The 21,461-nt window shown below is 49.1% G+C and overlaps 1 protein-coding gene across 1 annotated transcript in view; it reads left to right on the top strand.

Moving 5' to 3' along the window:
- The window catches only part of ASTN2 (astrotactin 2), a 660,907-nt gene that overhangs the window by 461,512 nt on the left and 177,934 nt on the right, over window positions 1-21,461 (top strand). Inside the window, exon 17 of the mRNA XM_032797631.1 lies at window positions 13,234-13,499. Coding sequence (XP_032653522.1) covers window positions 13,234-13,499 — 266 coding nt within the window. The remainder of the gene's footprint in view (window positions 1-13,233; window positions 13,500-21,461) is intronic.

Genomic DNA, 21,461 nt, shown 5'->3' with positions numbered 1-21,461 from the left:
AATCAGCTCGGCGCAATAGCATGCACAGACTGTAAGGTCACAGTGCGTGCCTCCCAGGTCTCCACAGAGCTAACACCTTGTAAAAGTCAGCTCAGCAATGATGCCTGCATTTTCCCCTTTTATAGGGTTTATTAGTGTGATTTAAAAGCCTCCCCTAGTTTTTTTCCCAGCCTGGATATGCTGTTGGGCTGTTGTTATGGTTTTGTGAGATTTTCTTGCTAAATTTAGTCCTCGTGTCTGAGCCTGATGTTAACTCAGAACAGGCCTGGACAACCAGAGGGCTGTGGAATGACTCTGCCTCCCAGATGTTTTCCTTGTGGTACCTTCAGCACTAGCCCAAGGAACATTGAAACAGGGTCCCTGCATAAGCCACTAAACTCTGAAAACCTCGAGTCATAATTCTGCCAAACCCATCTCAGTATCGGGGTCTCCCTGGCCCCAGTTCCAGCAAATGCTTAGTGTCAAGCCTGTTTAATCACACAGCCAGGTCAGTGGTCAGAGGAGCAAGCACAACATTTCCCACGAGCCATTGTGGCAGCCTGCAGCCTGCCCCCTTGAGAAGTGTGGATTTTCTGTGGGAGCTCGCCCACGCAGTCCTACCACGCTCCCAGCAATGGGCGTGCTAGAGGGAGACTCCAGGGAAGCGGGGTTTCTTTGGTAGTTTCCTTTGCTAGGAAGTGTTCAGAGAAGGCTGTGGAGGACTAGAGGGGGTAGAGAGATTCCACCACTGCCTCTTTCCCATGCCCGGCTCAGGAAAGGGGAATGTGAAGAATCTGAAGCAAATTCAAGATCTGCCTTAAGCCTAGACCATGCCAAGAGACTGTATAACCCCCAGGATAGCCCAGATACTCCTCTCTGGTGGAGGGACCATTTCAGGAGGCATTTCTGCCAGAAAGAACCGTGGGGAGAGCAGCCTGCATCCCAAGTTCCTCCATGATCTCCCATAGCTTTTCCAGCTTGGGACCCAGCTCCTGCCTGTCAGCTCCTCAAATCAAACTGCCCCTGAGCCATCCCATGCTCCAGGGCTGGAACCCAAGTTAAGGCGAGCAATAGAGGGTCTTTTCCACCTGGCCTGGCAGAGTTAGCTCAACACTCACAGCAGTTACATGCCTGAGCAAGAAGCCACAGCCCCAATCATAGGTGGTGTCGAGTGTTCTCTGCAAAGCATTGTCAAGTCCCATTGAGATCAGTCAGAATCGAGGGGGCTCAGCACCTTGGAGCATCCGGGCCTGGGTTTGTAGCAGAAAACGGGGCTAGGCGGGAATTTCCTTGGCAAGGAATAATTTGAGAGATACTGTCCAATACTAGTAGGAGCTGAGCTGTCGCAATCAGGCCCTCAGCGCACTGTGCTTAATGCTGGCCGGGAGGGGTTCACCATGCAGATTTCCAGCCCCCCCCCTGTGATGTTGTTGGGCACATAATTCTTCCACCGCAGCAGTGACCTTCCAACTGAGCACCACAACTCTGATAAAAGGAAAGCCTTGTGGAGCAACTAAATGCAGCTCCCCACAGGTACCTTCTAGGGCTCATGACGCTGGGCAGCTTCATGCCCGCCTTGTTATCCCAGCCTACCTTGTATCCCACTTTCCTTCTGGCTACAGTCAGCTGCAGCCCTCTTCTCCTGAGCACGAAGGTCACAAGCACCTGCCAGAGCTGGAACAGCCTCTGTGTCTGCACATGGTCCCTTGTCTGCATAGGAATCTCTGAGACGGGCAGAAAAGGCTCCAACCCATTAGTCTCTTCCTCATGATCAGCAGACAGAGAGTCTAGGTTCATTGCAAAGGGCTGTATGTATTGGGGGGCAGGGAGCCAGTAATACACCTTTGCAACGTTTCTCCCCACCAGTTTGGTCTGGGAAAACAGCGTCTTCTCAGCTGTACCATCAGCATTTAGTATGGGGAGTTTTCTCCAGAAAGTCCCACACTCTGTGATCAGAGGCTCCACCCTAGTTCACTCTTGGGGAAGAGGTTCTGGATTTCCTTGGTTTTTTACTGTGAATGCAGTGCTGCAGTGGCACCCTCTAGCCCTAGGACAGCTGCAGTACCACTGGAAATTTCCACCCCTACATGATCTTCAAAGGAAACCTGCACAACACCTTCAAAAGACAAGCGTGGGAGCTTAAATTCATCACTTTGCTAGACACTAAAAATCATGGACTGAATAGAGACCCTGGATTTATGGGTCATTACAACAATCTGTAACCCTGCTCCCCCCTGCCCGCAATGACTGGACAGATGTTAATGGGCAATTTCATCTTGAACGGTCCCTTTAAACGTGTCAATTACTTATGCTAAACAATCTGTTCCACCTTGTATTTAGCTGTGATGCTCTGTGTACCTTTGCCAGACCTGAAGAAGAGCTCTCTGTAAGACTGATAACCTGTCTCTGTCACCAACAGAAGTTGGTCCGACAAAAGTTAGTACCTCACCTTGTCTCTTTAATATCCTGGGAACAGCATGGTTACAACACCGCACACAATCTAGCTGTGGGTGTTTTTCCCCCCAAGAGCCATTGCTCTGGAATACCACTAGAGGGTAGCAGTCACTCGCAGAAAGCAAATTCTTTAACCATGTGCCCCAGCTGATACACTTGAGATGAGGCTGGTTTTGCACACACACTGTCCCGCACATGAGCGTACACACCCCATTCTCTCTCACACACACACTCCTGGCCTCATGTGCTTAGGCTACTGCACACACATTTCCAAAATACATGGTCACGCTCTTACACACACTCTCACACTCTTACACACACACTCGCACACACATACACACACACGCTCACACACAAAGCTGGGACAGATACTGCCATGGACCAGTTTAGTTGCCATATAGCCCAACGGCCCCATCCCTTGGGGGATTCTGCCGTGCCCGGCTCACACTGGCTGTGTGTATGCATGCTCCGTTCAGTACTGTGCAGCCTGGGAATGCATTCCAGCCAGTATAAATATTGTGAGTTCTTGTTATTATTTACTGAGATCCAACAGTGAGCTTGGTATTGGGCAGTTACTGTACAGGTGGATACATAGCACTGAAGGTACCCTGCTGAGGTCTTTGTGGATATTGCAATCAGGCTTTCATGGCAGACCTGAGTAATGTTTGCCCATAACTAATAGCAGGCAGAGTTAAAGCTGTCAGACTGCATAGCTCTGTTGTTTACTGCTCTAACAATGTCTTGGTACAGGAGAAACTCCCAGGCAAATACTATGATTGATTTTCTTTCTAACTGCCTTTGGAGGAACTCGCAAACAAATGGGATATTATTGCACTAAGTAATAAACTGGCAACCCCAAGAAACTACAGCTGGTGCAGTGAATACACATCATCCATACATGCCCACTCCCCTGTCTCACAGTAGCAGAGTGTCTAAACCCTGGACTACATTTAAAATTTAGATCGGCCTAGCTATGTCGCTCAGGGGTATGAAAAATTCCCATTAAACCGTAGTTAAGCTGACTGAAGCCCCAGTGTAGAATTTTTCTGTTGCTCTAGCTATGACTGCTCTGGGAGGTGGATTATCTACACGGCTGACGCAGGAAGCGTCTACACTCCAGCACTCCAGCTGCAGCGCTGTAACTGTGCCACCACTGTGCCTGTAGTGTAGACATGCCCCTCCGCTGTGCTGCCAGCTGTCCTGCAATCAGTGGGAGATAGACTTGCCTGAACTTTCAGAGGAGATGTAAAACTGAGGTCCTGAATCCTCAAAGACTGAGTGGCTTTTTGCAAGGGTTAGATGTATTCCCCCAATTACCGGGGGAGATTCCAGCCTGGATAACTTCACGTCTGCCTCCTTAAATGCCTCCTGCAGTTTCAGTTTGATACCATATTTTTCTTCCCTTTCTGTTCTAAACTCTACCATGTTCCACCCGTGGTTGCTGCATTTTTGTGGTGAGTGGCGTGATTCCTGGTTTTAGAAGGATTTTGGAAGCTTTAAAACAAAAGGCATGATGTGAAATCTCAGGGCCGTTACCAAGGTCATTGTCCGCTCGGAGATCTCCAGATGAAGAGCACTGTTTAGGAACTAGCTATTATTATTATTTTAGTAGTAGCAATGTTAATCTGCCTCTGGCATTCCAGCACTATGGAGCTCTGTCCATAGAACAGAAATCCTCCTGCAATTTTAACTAGCACATCAGATGACAGCCCGTGACTCCAGAATGCTGTTCTCCTTTGCCTTTCAGTGAGGGGCTGCATAAATGGCTTTAAGACTATGTATGAAAAAAGTTCTGTCCCAGAATGGCCAGTGGGTTACCTCTTCAGACTCCTGGGTGCTGTGCCTTGCTTCCTTTAGAGAAATACCCTAATAACTCTCACAAGTTGCCATGATGCATCTATCGTGCGGGGCTTGTAAACAGATGTTGCTTGGTTTCACTGAGTCACCGCAGCACTCGCAAAAGCCCATACTGACGAAAAGGCAGGTGAGGGTTCGCTCCTCCATCACATTGGATACACTGTACTCAGCCACCATTGTCATGTCCTGCATGTGCCCCACATGGCCCTTAAAGGTTCTTTAATGAGGCTTTGGATCATCTCAGACGTGACCACCCTCAAAGACATCGTCCCACTAGCCTCAGGACGCTTTGAGGGAGTAACATTGTGTATGTGTCAGTACCTTGGGAGATGATATACTGTACCTTTAGAAGTGCCTCTGTAGACCTGCACCGTAACGCTAACTTACCCCGGATCTGCCCAACTTTCACTGAAGACAATGGGAGTGTTATTATTGGCTTCAGTGGAAGCATTTCAGTGTTACATTGCAGAATCTGGTTTTGATCCTGCCTAAGCCATTGAGAAAACTCATTTATTTCACCAGCTACAGGGTTGGATCATAAGTGTTTCAATTCAAGAAGTACCCGGTTACCTGGGCCCTTGCCCTAATGGCATTTAGGAATATCACACCGAGACTGGTGACAAAAACCAGACTGAGCCGCCAGTACTAAGTCAGTCTTCTCCAAATCAGAGTCAAGTTCACCCTGCAGAGATAGGGCCAGGCTGTGAGCCCTTTACTCACACAGAAAAAGAGTGAGTAGCCCCATTGACCCATAAGAGTAACTCCCAGAGGCAAACTTCTCATGTCACCTGTGCTTCATGTACATGGAACAAATCTGTTTTCTAGCCCTGTTGCAGAAAGACCAATAGAGGTTGGGTGGGTTAAGGAGTCTTGAGATTTCTGCATCAGGATTGAAAATGGTTCATCCCCTCAACACCAACAGATTTCAGCACCAGTGGGAGGAGGAACATGGTGGGCCTGTTGGCAAGCAGTGTCAGCAAGGGGTCATTTCCCTTGTACAGAAGGGCTTCAAGGGAAGAAAATATTGGAAGCCAAGACCTTGGTCTTCTTTCTCTCTTTAGCCTCCTCCACCCTCAGGGGCACAGGGCATGCACCAGTGTCCACCATTTATTTCAGTCTTGTGCTGGTCTGTTAAGGCTTCTGAATATCATGTGGATGGATTTGGCTTCTCTCTCTGTTTTTCTGCATAATGTTTCTCTAGGCCGTCCTCTCTTTTTTTTCCTCTTGTCCACAGTATCACTTGCTATGAAAGTTGTCTTGGTGGTATCCTTTGAGAGTGTCTAAATATGTCCATCGTTGTCTCCCTAACATAGTTGATATTTTAGATTACTTTGCTCTACTTAGAATTTCTGATGTTGCAAGCCTCTCTTTTCAATGAACTCCGAAGATCTCCTGCAGACATTTACTTGAAACGAGTTCATCTTCTTATAAATTCCTGTTGTAGATTTCCATGACTCTGCTCCATAAAGGAGGACAGACATGATGCCAGTATGAAAAATTCATATTTCTGTGTCAGTGCCAATTATGCTACTTTTCCAAATCTTTTCAAGTTTATGGAAGTTGTTTGCTACTCTTTATGTTCGTTGCTTAACATCTAACATGGTGTCACCATGATTGGACATCTCCCTCCCTAGATCTGTAAAATGACTTATTTCTTCTAGTGTTTCTTTTTCTAGTCTAATGGTTGCTTTTGGAACATTGATAGCCATATATTTTGTCTTCTCCTTGTTAAGGAACAAACCAACTTGTTTTGCTGTATCTGCCAAAAGCTAGGTCTTTCCTTCCATGAAGTGATGTGTTGAACTAAGTAGGACAATGTCCTCAGCAAAAAACACATAGATCATTGATTGTTTTAATTATATTTTTCTGGTATTCTGTAGCATGCCCTAATGTTCCAAAATCTGTCTCTGTGTCTGGTGTCAAAAGACTTTTGGAAATCTATAAAACTTATCACAGTGGCTGCTTGCTACTCCATACTTTGTTCTATAATATGTCTGAGAACAACAGTATGTTGACATGAGCTTAATGGTCTAAAACTGCTTGTTCCTCTCTAAGTCGAAGGAACAGCTTGTTTCTTGAGGAGTACCTGGAGGATTTTGCATATGCCTTTTTTCCAGGCAAACAGAGCAACTTTTTTCCATTGTAATATCTCCTAAATTAATATCAAGTTCTAATGGTAGGTCTTCATAACATATTTCTAGGTTTTCAGAGTTTAGTGGCTTATGCAGGGACCCAGTTTTAAATACATTTCCACTCTAAATAAGGCAAGAAGGTGATCGGTCCGCCCAGAAACCCCGCAGCCCTTAGGCATTGCACCCTGACCTTCTCAGGCAACTGAAACTCATCAGCTAGAGAGGCCCAAGAAGCTCACTTCCCTCTTCTTAGTTCCTCTTTGGACAAAATTAATGACAAGGTTCAGCTGTGAGGCCCAACTGTTTTAGAGGGACGGTATGGAGTGACCAACTCTAGAGAGGTCTATGTCGTTTAATCTCCGTGGCTGGTTCAGTATTCTTGTTTGACTGCTAAGAAAGGGGGAAATTGGTCGGATGACTTTTTTATGATGTGGCTTCTAGGAACTTACCTGAGATCCCACAAGCTTATTTCACAAAGGCTCCCCAAAACTGCCATCCACAGCTGTTGTCTTTGGGGCACTGCTGCCTTGGGCTGGACGGGACCTGGAAATTTAGCACCAAACTGTTCTGTAGCCCTTTCTTAATCTGCCAGGCTGTCTAGTCTTCCAAGCCCTGTTGCTTGCAGTTGTGCCCCATGTCTCTGCAAAGCAAGGGAACACCAAGTATTGATTGAATCACATTACACCATTGACCTAAGAAACAACCACCCCTGAGACCAAAGGAAGCCCAGTCTGTGAAATGATCCCACCCTCCAAAATGTTTAGGGATTGAGTCGTAATAAAGAAAGGGCATAAATAGCCCAGTTCCCACCTTGCCCCAGAGAATGCTTTGTTAACAATTCTAGCAGGACTCGCCTGAGTCCCTGAAGAATCTCCCGTTACTGAGAGCCCACGGGGAGCTTGCTGCATAAGCAAAGCTTGCTGACCAGTGAGGGACCTCCCTGGTCTGCACAAGTATCAGAGTCCCCTTGTCCTTTCAAGGAGCAGTTGACATAGCACCTTGATTTTGCTTTTTTATATTGATAGGTGAGATCCTAGTACCTCCAGCAGGAACGCCTTGCTATCTGCTCAAAGAGAAGTCGTTCTGACCAAAGCCCATGGTGCCAAATCATTCAGAAAATTTGGGGAGGAAGAGGGTAGTTTCCATTGGTCACAGGTGAGGGGAAATGGACTGCACTTCCGTTTGAAATATTTGGCTGTTAAACAAGAAGTGGAGGGATAGCTCAGTGGTTTGAGCATTGGCCTGCTAAACCCAGGGTTGTGAGCCCAATCCTTGAAGGGGCCACTTAGGGATCTGGGGCAAAATCAGTACTTGGTCCTGCTAGTGAAGGCAGGGGGCTGGACTTGATGACCTTTCGGGGTCCCTTCCAATTCTATGAGATAGGTATAACCCGTTTTCCAAAAGGAGCCAAGGTCAACCTCTCAAGGTGCAAGTCAAAGTCCGGAGCTCCTTTGTCTATTGTGAAAACTGATGCAACCCCTCTCTATGCTGCCCCGACGATGTGCTGTAATCCCATTCGAGGGCAAAAGGAGAGTTCATGGTCCATTTGCTCTTTGGCTTCTTCAGGGATTGCCTTGGTCTGCATACAAAACACGGGCAGCGCTTTCTTCTACGTCTTCACATTCTCTCCTCTGAGAGGGGAAGAGATAATCTCAGAAGGGTCCCATGCTGAAAAGAACCTGTCTACATACCTCTCATCCCCAGAGTCTCCTTTGTACCACACCACTTAAGTCTCTCTCCCACCCTCTCCTCCTGCTTCCAAGCTCCCTCTGTCCACCACTGGCACTTTCCATTGGCTGGGGCAGTGAAGGTCAGCATAATGGATTCATTGCATGGGTTGTGTTCTATGGGCTGATTTTCTTGCAAAGAGAGGTTAATATTTGTTCAGTCCAGTCATTATTTTCTGTGTTATGGTAGCATCTGAGAGCCCAGCCACCATTGTGCTAGGCCCTGTACAAACACCTATCAAGAGGCAGTCCCTGACCCAAAGAGCTTACAATTTAAATAGACAATAGGTAGGAAAGGAAACAGAGGCACAGAGAGGGGAAATGGCTTACCCAAGTCACTGGCAGAATCAGGAAACGAACACAAGATTTCTGATCCCCAGTCCGGTGCTCTATCCACTGAACCAAGTTGCCTTTCAATGCTAGGCTATTTTCAAGCATATTTCCTGAGGGGTGTGTTGTAGAATGCAGTTGCTGTGCAGGAGGGGGTGAGGGGTCAGGATCAGGGAGGGAGTTTGGGTGCAGACTCTGGGCCGGGGCAAGGGGGTTGGGTGCAGGAGACGGTGAGGGGGCGGTGCTTACCATGGGTGGCTCCCGAAAGTGGCTAGCACATTCCTCTGGCAGCGGCTTTTAGGCATGGGAGGGCAGGGGGTCTCAGTGCATCACTGTCCGCAGGCATCGCCCCCACATCTGGTCGCAGTTCCTGGTAATTGGGAGCTGCATAATCAGCGCTTGGGGTGGGGACAGTGTGCGGAGACACCCCGGCCCCCCAAGGGCTGCAGGGTTGGTGCTGACCTCTTCCGGGAGCAGTGTGGTGCCACGTCAGGTAAGGGAGCCTGCCTTAGCTCCACTGCTGCTCTGGACTGTTAGCACCCAGAATCTCTCGGTTTGGCTGAAGTAGCCACTGGGAGATGGAGCCTGCTTCCAGGAGACTCCCGGTGAAAGCGGAAGCATTGGCAACCCACACTTGGCCTCTGCTGAGACTGGCCAGCAGGAGGCCAAGAAGCACTCAGGATGGTGGCAGGAATTTGTGTGTTTGAGAGATTTGGACATTGATCTACTACTAGATAGTGCCCTGAGACCACCGTGGAACTGATCTCCCGAATGAGCACCTACAACATCCACTGACTGTGTCTCTTGCCAGGCCTTAACTCAGGCCATCCACAGCCTTTAGACGTTGAGGCTTTTGGCCAATACCCATTAAACCAGAGATGCCAGGAGGGAAGACTCCATATCCCACTGTAAATCCCCTGTGTCAACTGGTTCCCCTTCCCTTCCACTTCTGTGCACCTCCTAGCCTCCTCACATGCTATGTCTCCCCGACGCAGTCTGAAATCTGGAATGGAAGTTTCACAGATGAGAGAGGGGTTTTTTGTGTGTGTTTTTTTTTTTAATAAATCCACTCAGTAGATAGAGTAAACAAACAAACAAAAAACCCTTTAACCATGTCCAGGAGCAAGAGGAGCCTGCAGAAGGGTGCATCCGCTCACAGCTCCCTCAGCCACTCCACTAAGCTCCATGGCTTTCTCTGACAACGTTGGAAGTAGCCTGGAGCCACCTTTAAAGAGCAGAATCCCTCCGGGAATGGCTTCCTGCTTTCATTCTATATGTCTGTAGATACTGCTGTCTCCCCAGATATAGAGCTGTGTCTTTCACAGCCTTGTTTTGTTTAGCTCAGTAATGACCCCACTTTATTCCTGCCGAAAGGTTGGTTAGCGGGAATATGTTCGCTCTTCTTGTGATGTCCTTGATCCCACGTACAGCAGCGTTCTCTGGCAGTCAGTCAAAGGACGTGAGGCTCCATCTCTGGCTCGAAGAGCTTAGAGGATAATGAATGAAAGTTGCGGTTATTTGTATTTCTAATTGGCAAGTGCCTTGCCAGATCAGCTGTGTGTCACTGTAAACTGAGGACACTTAGGCAACCCTCTTTCTTGTCCTCGTCCTCAGTGCCACGGGGCTGCTGCCAAGGGCAGTAGCCTTCCCTCACGGTGCCTTTCCCGGGGGTTGCTGTGCTCACTATATATCTGCTGTTACACGTGCTCGTTATTTGGCTACAGAACAGAGCTGTATTTCAGCTGTATCAGCTTCCCGAAAGCAGACAGACTCTGCAGCTCCAGGCTCTCTCCCCTGGATCATCCCACCTGGGAGCCTCTTGCAGCCCTAAAGCTGTGATCTTAAATTGTGTTTCAGACTTTTTAGGTGAGAGACCACTTTTGCTGACAGAGAAAAGGCCGCTCACTGGGAGAGCAAAAGCCTGAAGCCTGTTCTCAATTTTTCACTCAGATCTTATTCATGCAAAGCTCTCATTGATCTTGGCAAGAGTTTGGCTGGAGCAGGACCTCAGGATTTATCTCCTTGGAATTAGGACGGCCAGGAAGTTGCACAGTGGTTGCAAACACTTGAATCTGTTTCAGAAAAAAAAAAAAAAAAGAAGCCATGTGCTAATGTTGTAATATTCATTAATAATACGTTGTGCCTCCATGGCTCCTTTCATCATCATATCTCAAAACACTTTGCAATGAGGTTTGAACGTCAGTCCCCCTGCTTGGGGTGGAGAGCATTATGATCCTCATGACAGGAGCAGGATTTTCTTCTTAGAGGAAACCTTTTCCTCCAGCTTACCTTCAAAAGATCCTTTGCCTTGTGTTGGGTAACCTGCTGTTTCACTTTAGGCTTGGTTTGTTCCCTACCCGGCAAGCTGTTTCATTGATCTATATTTGAGACTGACCCAGCACTGTGACCTCACATGACAACAGGGCAATGCTGTATGGTGAGGTGAGGGGGTATTGAGATGTGTCAGCTTGGTTCTGGAGGAGAGAACTTCAGAGGTGGCAAATGTAAAGCTCCATGCTGCAGCCGGCTCCATGAGCAGCAAGAAGGTCATTCCAGGTCCCAGTCACCCTCACTACAGAGAAGCATATTTCTAACATTCAACGTATTTCCCACCCCCTTTCTATTCAGTTTCAGAACCCTACTCCTTACTATATCCTCCACAACAGATAGCTAGAGAGCAGTAAGGGGATGGGGACAGGATTTGAACCAGAGTTCCACCAACTTTGACATGGCCACTTTAGAGGTGGAACATTTTTTGGGACAGGGACTGTCACATACTATCTATTTGTATAGCACCCAGTATCAGAGAGCCCTAAGGTGATTGGTATCTAGGTACCACCCTAATTTAAATAAAAATAATAATAATTAATTCTCAATTATAATGATCACAGGACTTGTCTCACACCAGACAGTGGGGCTATCAGCTGGTTCATGTAACTTAGAATCTTGCTCAGTACTTGATGATTAAGAGTAAATCATGATGCTTGCCATCCCCAAGTGGTGCGTTTCTGTGCATTTGGGAAGAATGGAAGGTTGTGGGGGCATCATTCCTTCCTGAATTCAGCTGCCTGAAGCTTCCTGTCTTTGATCTTCACAGAGCTCGCACCTCCCATGGTGTGATGCACCCAGACACCCACAGCAAAACCCCATTGAAAGTGTTTCACATGGTTTTGCATGTCCGAGACCTGAAATCCCACAACAGCCACCGTCTCCCTGCAAAGTGGGTGCAAAGTTGTTTGAAAGGATCATGAGCCTTCCAGCAAACCTGGTCTGGAATTAAGGTGCTGTGTCTGGGTGAGCTTTCATTAGTATTGGTGGGTATTGGACAGCACCATTCCTAAGCAGAAGAGCCGGCCAGCTTTGATTTTGTTGACCTTTTTTACTTTCCAATGAAAAATCGTGTGTGTGTGTGTGTGTTTATTTTGTGTTTTCCTAAATGAAAATTATTTAGATAATGGCCTAGAGAGTACACTTATAAAGTCTGTGCATGATACCAAGCTGGCAGAGGTTGCAAGTTCTTTGGAGGATTAAAATTCAAAATGATCTGGACAAACAGGAGAAATGGTCTGAAGTCAATAGGATGAAATGCAATAAGCGTCAATACAAAGTACTCTACTTAGGAAGGAACAATCAGTTGCACGCATACAAAATGGGAAATGACTGCCTGGGAAGGAGCACTGCGGAAAGGGATCTGGGGTCATAGTAGATTACAAGCTAAATATGAGTCAACAGTGTAATGCTGTAAAAAAAGCAAACATCATTCTGGGATGCATTTCCTGGAGTACTGTGTCCAGTTCTGGGTACCACATTTCAGGAAAGGCCTGGACAAACTGGAGAAAGTCCAGAGAAGAGCAACAAAAATTACTAAACATCTAGAAAACATGACTTGTAAGGGAAGATTGAAAAAATTGGGTTTATTTAGTCTGGAGATGAGAAGACTGAGAGGGGACGTGATAACAGTTTTCAAGTACATAAAAGGTTGTTACAAGGAGGAAGTAGAAAAATTGTTTTTCTTAACCTCTGAGGATAGGACGAGGAGCAATGGGTTTAAATTGCAGCCAGGGAGGTTTAGGTTGTACATTAGGAAAAACTTCCTAAGTGTCAGGGTGGTTAAGCACTGGAATAAATTGCACAGTGAGGTTGTGGAATCTCCATCAGTTGAGATATTTAAGATCAGGTTAGATAAACACCTGTCAGGGATGGTTTAGATAATACTTAGTCCTGCCATGAGAGCAGGGGATTGGACTAGATCACCTCTCGAGGTCCCTTCCAGTCCTACGATTCTATGAAAAAATTCTTTTCTGATGGGTATTTTCTCTTTTGTTTCACTGGAAAAAAGGGGCAGGGAGGGAAGAAAATAAGGGAGACAAAAGGGAAAGGGCAACTGGAAACTATTTTTTTTTTCTAAAACCAAAAATTGTTGGTTTTCATTTTATTGAAAAATCAAAAAACAAATCTGCAAATTAAAACACAAAGATGTTCATTTCTTTAGAAACATTTCACTGAAAATATGTCCCATTTTTCAACCAGCCACACCAAACAGCAATATGAAAATCTCACGTTTCTCTTTATCTACCTTCCCTTCTCTTGTGCCTCCGTCCCAGCCTGGTCCCACATGACCTGCACTGTGAAACGCTGCATTTGTCCTGATTGCTGTGGCGTTTGGTTTGGCGACAGAAAATGTTTTACTGGGCTAATATTTATTTTGCGCTGGTCTTTTCCCCCACCCTCCCTTCTCCCCATTCCCTAAACAGAAACGACTGAACTCGGTACAAAGAAGGAGCTTAAGTCCATGCCATTCATCACCTATCTCTCGGGCCTGCTGACAGCGCAGATGCTCTCGGACGACCAGCTGATCTCAGGCGTGGAGATCCACTGCGAAGAAAAGGGCCGCTGCCCCTCCACCTGCCACTTGTGTCGGCGCCCAGGCAAGGAGCAGCTCAGCCCAGCCCCGGTGCTGCTGGAAATTAACCGAGTGGTGCCCCTGTACACGCTGATACCAGACAATGACACGAAGGAGGTGAGTGAGGTGGGATGAAACCTGCTCTGGTAACTCCTGTCTCTCCCTCCTTTCCTCACCTTATCTCTTCTTCCCGTCAATCTCTCTATCCAGTTTGGAAGCTCTTTGGGGAAATTCTTTGTATTTTTGTTCTGTGTTTGTACAGCCCCTAGCACAATGGGGCTTTGGTCTGTGACTGGGGCTTCTAGCCACTACCACAAAACAAATAATACCTCTCTGTCGTATCCATTGATCCTACACTAGTTGTCACAGTATCAGAGAGCCTAACCAAATTATCCTCACCACCACAGAAAGGCCAAAACATGGCATTGTGTCCATGTGTCTCAAGCAGCCTGGGAGCATCCCTCCCTCCCCTCGCCCTCCATCACCCCTTTTCTCACGAATCCCTGTCTCTCTCTCCTGCTCTCCTTTCAGTATCCAAACCATTCTCCCCTTAGATGCAAAGCAGAATAGTACCGGCAGTGAGTGAGAGAGAGAGAAAGTGTGTGTGTGTGTGTTCATTCCTAATGATCATCCACGGCTGAAAACACAGCTCTGGATCTTTCCCATGGACGCCCCTCAGATTCAACAAACCAGGAAAATGGCTGCCTTGTATGTAGGATCAGGAGCTGGGGTGGCACCCCTTGGATGTGCCTGGGGAGTCTGGCGGAGATTCTGAGTGCCCTAGGACTTTGCAAATCACAGCCCTCATCTCAGCCCATCCTGTGCATAGGGAACAGGGCCTGGGAACAGGCCCCTGGGATTCACTCAACCAGCCACTGGAGGTCACTGTTACTCTAACAGGTGCAAGCGATGCTAGGCTCAGCCTCCCCTCTGGCACTGGGTTCTCTCCTGTCTCTTGCTCTCTGCAAATCCTACAGGAACGTAAATGTTAATCAGATGTAGATTTATTTGCTGATTTCCCCGGTCCCTGCTCCCCCACCCCCACCCCCGGCCCCTAATCCAAAAATGACAGACCTGTTTAAAGTCACTTATTAGCACCGAGCCTGCACTTGATTAAGGGGCTCAGAGTGAGCCAGCGCGCGGCAGCTGTGGGTGGGACGAGGGGAGCTGCAGGTCTGGAAACAATCCCAGCCCTGAGCAGAGGTGTGACCACCTAGTGTGGTTCCCCCGTGCTCTCCCACACCCTCAGAGGGCAGAGCACCTCTCTCTCTCTCTGCCTCCTTCCCTCCTCCTGGCCCTGTCCGTCCTTCTCTCTGCCCCTCGCTCTCCTTCCTTCTCCTTCTCCACCCCAATCTGCCTGCCTCTCTCCATGTAGCCATTTCTCACTCTTTCCTCAGTCTCCCTTGTTTCTCTTCCATCCATCTTTATCTGCCCCCCCCGCCTCCATCAGTCTGTTCCTCTTTGCAACTACCGCTGCCTCTCACAATCCCTCCATCTTTCTCCAGCCTCCGCTTCTTTCCATCCATAGGAGGAGTCTGCACGTCCTTGGCAAAGGTTCTCCATTCCTCTTTGTGCCCTGGCTTGGCCCAGCTGGCCCCTGATCATGGCTTTTAAAGCTGCCCGTCCTTCAACGAGGCTCGGGAGCTTCTCCCGCTTGTGGGGGGTGAAGTGCAGGAGGATTGCAGTGTCAGAAAGCAGGTGTAGCCCTAGCTGCCCCACCTGGACCTGAGACCTCATACTGGCTGACTTCATGGCCCTGATGCAGCCATGCTACTAGCCTGGGCTGCACCGGCACCAGCTGTTTCTTCCCCTCCCCCATTTGCAGTGAGGGAGCATAGAAGATGGACATCGCTGGCTCTTGGTGTTAAGCAGCCTCTGTGCATCCACCACCAGCACCATCCCATCAGCATGCCCTCTTCTTCCACGTGAGAACTTGTGCCTGGACACCAACAACCCCTCTTCCCCAAGCCAGACCAGGAACAAACAGGGCGGGATTTCCTTTGAGAGCTGGGATTGATGCACGGAGGCCGATACACACACTGCCTTGCTGCCCGAGAAGAAGCCAGGAGGGAGCTATTCACAGCTTCACGCAGGCAGACAGCTCCCAGAATAACCCAACCAGACAATGGCTGCTCGGTTTCTGGAGCGCCCTCCCTTATGCCTAGCAGCAGAGGGGGCTGCCTGCTCCACAGTCAGGGTGTGGGGCAGGGACAGAGATTGAAGGCTGCCGAAGGCCAAGGTGGAGCCAAGAGGGATTCGGGAATCAGCAGGCAGTGTGTGTGTGTCGGGGGCGAATAGCCTGGAGCAGGCACTGAGCCACAGTGATGCGGTTCAGTAGGTTGGGATGTTACTGGGATGGAGAGTAGGGACAGGGTTGTTACCTCGGGATGATCTGCAAAATGTCAGTTTGTTTTGGGGAAGGGGAATGGGTTCACCAGCCGGCAAGGGGTTAATGGCAGGGAAAAAAGAGAGAGAGCGAGACCAAGCCAGTCTAAAGAGCTCCTGCTGCTACTGCTCATCCGCTAGGAAGTAGGACAGCTTCTCCACCCCTCCCTTTCCCATACGCTGGCCTGTGCTAGGAGGCAGTGCGGCCTTCCAGTCTCCTCATCTCACTCTCCTCCTGGAACGCGCCCCATCACCCCTCCCTCCTTCGATACCATGATGTGGCAGTCCCCTCCCAACCGCCTCCTCCCTCCGGGTGCCCAGAGTTCAGATCTCACTCTTCCCAGGCTCCGAGCAGAAGCAAAGTTCCCATGTGCCCTGCCCTGGAAGGGCCTCCGGTTTGGCTTGGTGAGTTGGACACTGGCTGCGTTTCTCCAGCAGCAGCATCACTCCCTCCCTCTGTCCCGTGGAAGAGAGACTGTCCCTCCGGCCGCAGCTGGAACCGAGCCCCGAATTGTATTTTCTGCTGGGGCCCTGAAAAACCAACCACCCTTTTACGGAGACTTTGATTAATGCGTGCGTTCTCCTCCCTGCACCTGCTACATTTGCACACAGAGAAGCATGCCCCCCAAGGGAGCCTGCCTCTGCGGGTGGGGTTCCATGCATGTGCGTGCAAATTCGAGGGAGAAGGAGCCTTCCCTCCCTTCCCCCAATACTTTCTGCATCAGCAGCTGTTCCTGCCAATGGCGGAGCTTGGATCTGAGCTGCACATTCTCTTGCGCCTGTGCATCCCGTGCCAAAGAGAGGGGGAAAGCTGCTCTGAGAACTTCAGGAGGAGACGTCTCAGAGGCAGAGGGGTGCAGGAGAAGACGGCACAGAAGGTCAGGGAAAAGGTAGATGCGTGCGGTGTTGGCGGATGGTGGTCCGCTGAGTACATGTTATGTGCCAGACGGTGGCCATGTGGTACCATTGCACTGCAGCCCAGGCCGAGGCCTCCTTTGTCCGGCTGGCGTCTTTGATGCTTCCTTTTGTTACAGGCCCCACTTACCCACCCACGGTCCTGCTAGGGGCCCTGGTTTTGTCTGTGGTAGGACACAGGTAATTAACTCCTTTTGTCTTCCATTTCCACCCCCACCACAGCTTGCTCACTGTCTTTTGCTGTCTATCCCTCTCTCTCTCTCTCAGTTATTTCATATCACTTCCTATTTTCTTCTGTTCCATTCTCTTCCCCTTTCTCTCCCTCCTCCTTTTACATTTATTTTTAAACCTTTTTATCCTCTGGTCTGCCCGCCCCTTTCTCCCCAGTCCTTTCCTCTGCTCCTCTCTTTCTCTGCTCCTCCCCTCCTTGTGCTTCAGTCGCTTTCAGCAGGTTATTCCTCCCTGTTAGCTCTGCTGGTTGAGACAGCTCCCTACGGATTCAGAGCCAATCAGTCGTAATTCACAGCTGCCAGCCATGAGCCCCCAGTAAGAACTCACTGTCGCTACTGTGGGAAACTGAGTCAGGTCTCTCTGTCCCAGTGTGGGGAGAGAGCCAAGATGTACACTGCATGGCAGCCTGGGTGCCCCAGACGTGATTTCTACTGGGGAGAGCACAGCGTCCCCGTTGCCAGAAAGAATTGGGGTTGAAATGATGCAGGCCCTCTGTTATAAAGAAGTTGGCATCCTACAGGGTTAGGATTGCCGGTACGAGAATATGCAGTGGAAACTTTCACGATGCCCATGGGCTCAATTCGCTACCTATTGAAATTAGTCCTACCAAATTGTCACGGCCAGGGCATGGGTCGGTCAGGCCTAGTGGGTAGGGCTGGAGTCAGAAACCAAGAACCAATGCCGAGATCAGAAGCCAAGAATCAAAGCAAGGCGAAGGAGCAGGGTCTTTCATAGACCCAGATGGGGATCCACCTGGTCGCACAGACCACTTTGTGGTGTCTCCCCCACCCCAGGCTTAAGTAGCAAGCCTGGAGCAGTCAGGACCCCCATGAACACTGCCAGACAGGCCCTCTGTGGGGAGCACATTCGGTGGTACTTGGCTTCTCCAGGCTCACAGCCTGTCAATTGGTGCTGGGCCAGAACTGTGGAGTGGTGACATGGATCTTGCTGTGTCCAGCAGACCTAGGTTCCAGCCCTGCTGCTCCTCACACAGAGAATTCCTGCTCCTCTGGGAGCACAGTGTTCTCCCTGTCCTCCCCATGCACCGAAGTGGTGAGCTAGGGTCAGGCGTTTTACTAGGAGATAAAGGACAAGACTGAGCTCTGGCTACCAAGTCCCTATCTCACTAGAGGAGTTCACCGTAGTATCTGAGCAGCTTACAGCTATTAATGGGTTTTACCCTACACCGCGGAGGTGCACAGCAGATTTAGTGACTTGCCTGAGGTCACACAGAGAGTTAGTGGCAGAGCCAGGAACTGAACGCAGGTTCTCCTGAGTTCTAGCTACCAGGCCCAGCTACCAGGCCATTCTTCCTCTCCATTGGAGTCTCTAGGAGCAGTGCCCTCCCCAGCCAGAGCTGAGTTATGTGCACATACAGACATGCACCATTCTCCTGCCTGAACCTCCCCTGCATTGGGTCTTCACCCTGTTTGGTTCTTTGAAAGTGTCTTTCCTGTTGAGAGCACAGTTGTGAGCTGCTTTAGGCATCAAAGCAAGGATGTAAGAGGTCACTAGCTTCCCCCTGCATGTGCTGTCCGATATTATGGGTCAGTGCGTGAAAGGGACAGAAGCTTTTAATGTAGCATTACTCCTCATCCTGCAAAAACGGGCAGATGGGGCCTGCAGTGGGATGAGCCTTTACTCTTCCCTCCCTCACTGCACACCAGTACTGACGGGGAAGTGATCTGTATCAAGCATAGAGCTGGCACTTCCCCCACCTCAGAGTATGGGGAGACCAGGAGAAGCCAGGTGATTCTCAAAGTCCCACTGCAGTTCCTGGCCTGCTCCCAGGGCAGGGTAGCTATGTGCTGCCCCTGATGTGGGATAAGCTTTAAAATGACACTCTGGCTCTAGGTGATGGTTTGCTGGAAGGAACAACAACTCTGTAAGAGAGCAGAAGGGAAAGGTAATAAAACATTGGCTAGCAAAGCATCCTCCTCCAGCATCAAGCTTGAGGACTGGGGCTGGTCTCAGGCAGTTGTGGAGATGGAGATATTGATTGACCTTTAGCACAAACAACAAATGTTGCATCTAGGACTACCACTCAAACCCCAAGATGTCCGGCCTGGTGTGAATACTTAGACCAGAGAGAGAGACTTCACTGCAACAGCCATGCAACATGAATCACACACTAACTAGCCTAGTGTTTTCCTCCAAGCACAGGAGCCACAGTTATTCCTCCAAAAACTCTCATTTGCTGTCTCCTGTGGGTAATACTCAATTGATGGAGCTAATGCTCTCCAGTGGTGTATCTGCAAGCAGATAATGAGTTCTTCACATTTATTCTGTAAATAATCTATGGGTCGATTCTTTGATAGTGAATATTTGAATTTTCCTGTGTGTTGTCAGGCTGCAACTGGTCCAAAAAGTCACATGCAGGACAGTATTTCTGTTTGCAGATTGGATGCACAAGCACTTCATGTGCCAGGGCTTGGGTCTGAGGATTCAAACTTTGCTTTCTGCAAATACTTGCACACATGGATCTTCAAAATTCTCTTCCTGCAAACGTTTTCCCAGCTACTCAACTGCTCCAGTGTCCGTGGGACACAGTGACAGGTGGGGTGAGCCCGGCCCAAGGAAATTCATTTCAAAATTCAAACACCTATTCATGACCTTCTCTGGCTATCTGTGCTGCGACATGTGGGCTATTAATGAAGGCTTCTGCAGTGAAAGGACTGCCCGTTCTCCACTGAGAACTCCAGCTCTACCAATCAAATTGATGCAACTCAACTGTCTTGAGTGGAGCGGGTGACTTTGTTGCCTCTTCAGTTTATAACTACTACCCAGCTTGGTTTCAAGTGAGCTCCAGTCCTCTGCTTCCTGCCTAAGTCGAGCCTGATACGAATAGGCAGAGGCTATGACTAAGGCATGCCTTGAGGGGGCATCTTCTCACTAGAGGTCTCTGGGGACCATGTCAGGGTGTAGGCTAGGCTGCTGTTGTACTGCTTCAGTCTGCTCCTGCACTGTAACACCACAGGCACTGTAATAGTGGGTTTGAACAATGGTCCATCCATGCCAGGATCCTGTCTCTGACAACGGTCAGTCAGAGTTTCAGAGGGAGGTGCAACATACTCTTTACTGTCAGTTCACTGAGTAACCTGAGGTTTCTCCCTCTCCTCCATCGTTTATTGCTCAGTTCAGCTATTGCACTGAAACATGAAGGATTCTGTCCATCGTTCATCTTTGTTCTGTCTTATGGAAAAGCTCCCTCTCCCCATGACCCTTGGCACAGAATGCAATCAAGTTAACACAGCAGCCGTTGAACAGCCCCACAGGAAGAGACATGTAACAACAGCGTTTTCTCAGACAGGCTCCAATGCCAAGGAAAGGAATCACTCCACCCTGCCTTTGGGAGGGTGCGGTTTAGATGTCTGCCATGGTCATTTGGTCTGCTGAGCTTAGCCCCTGCTATTCTACCAATGTATTCCTACCCTGCATTGACCTCGCATCCACCTCTTGGGTCGGGCAAGGTGATTCTCATTGCACCTGGAGTTTCCCTGGCACTGCTCTCCAACTTTGAGATGGGGGAACGTCCATCTGCTGCAACGACCAGGCAGGGGAATTCCTCCAGCTCTGAGTGCAGCAAAGCCTGTAATATTATCATTCTCACCTTTCTGCTTCTTTGACTTCTCAGCTCTCTGCAGCTGTGTGATTGACTAGCAGCCCCGCTCCTGATAATCACCCAGAGGCACAGGCTGAGAAAGAGAGAGACATCAGGTTTGCGTACTCTGTAAACCTCCAAGTCCCCTGGAAGAGGCCATTGGAAAATGAGCCAGCCCGCTAACCCAGAGAGGCAGCGGGAAGAGAATGGAGCTTGTGCTTCCCCCCCTCACACTATGAACATCACAGTATTGAGACCTAGAAGATTTGGTACATGCACAGAATGCTGGTTACCTGCAGGAATCCACCTTCTGCACCGATAGCCAGCCAAGGGATGCTGGTTTGAGGAGGCAAACCTGACTGGCTGGGATCTTCCTCTTTCAATATATTATTTTCGTTTGCATTGCACTTTCCCCCATCAACCAACCAAAAAAAAAACAAAAAAAACCTCTCCCAGAGCAGCTCAGCCAGCTGCAGAAACACTTAGAGGGTTGCGGGGGAAGGGGAGCAAGGGGAGATTAATCTCGTCTCCTGCGGGAGATGGATTCAAAGCTCTGTTTGTATGTAAGGAGACAAATGAACTTCTAGTTAGAATTTTAGGAGACCTCTGGGACCTTTATTTAATTTTAAATGTGAGTAATTTCAGCATCAATCTCTAGCCGTGTCACCCTCGCAGCAAAGAGCACAGCCCAGAACCTGCAGGCAGGGCTTGCCGCGTGACTGGAGCTGCCAGGGTGCATGGTCAAAAACACCCGCGGCAGTCTAGGTACCGTCACCTCCCCCATGGCCTTGGTAAGAGGAGAGGGCAGGCACCCTTGTTCTTTCTCAGCTGACGGAGGTTCCCAAGGTCCACTGAACTCTATGGAGACGTTTCTTTACCTCCCCCGCCCCAAGTGGAGACCTCTCACTCCACGGCCTGTGTGCATGTGAGAGTCCTGTGGCAGATCC

This window comes from Chelonoidis abingdonii, chromosome 24 (genome assembly GCF_003597395.2).
Source record: "Chelonoidis abingdonii isolate Lonesome George chromosome 24, CheloAbing_2.0, whole genome shotgun sequence".
Lineage (NCBI taxonomy): Eukaryota > Metazoa > Chordata > Testudines > Testudinidae > Chelonoidis > Chelonoidis abingdonii.
The sequence above is the reverse complement of the archived record's forward strand: the minus strand, read 5'-3'. Positions and strand labels throughout refer to the sequence as shown.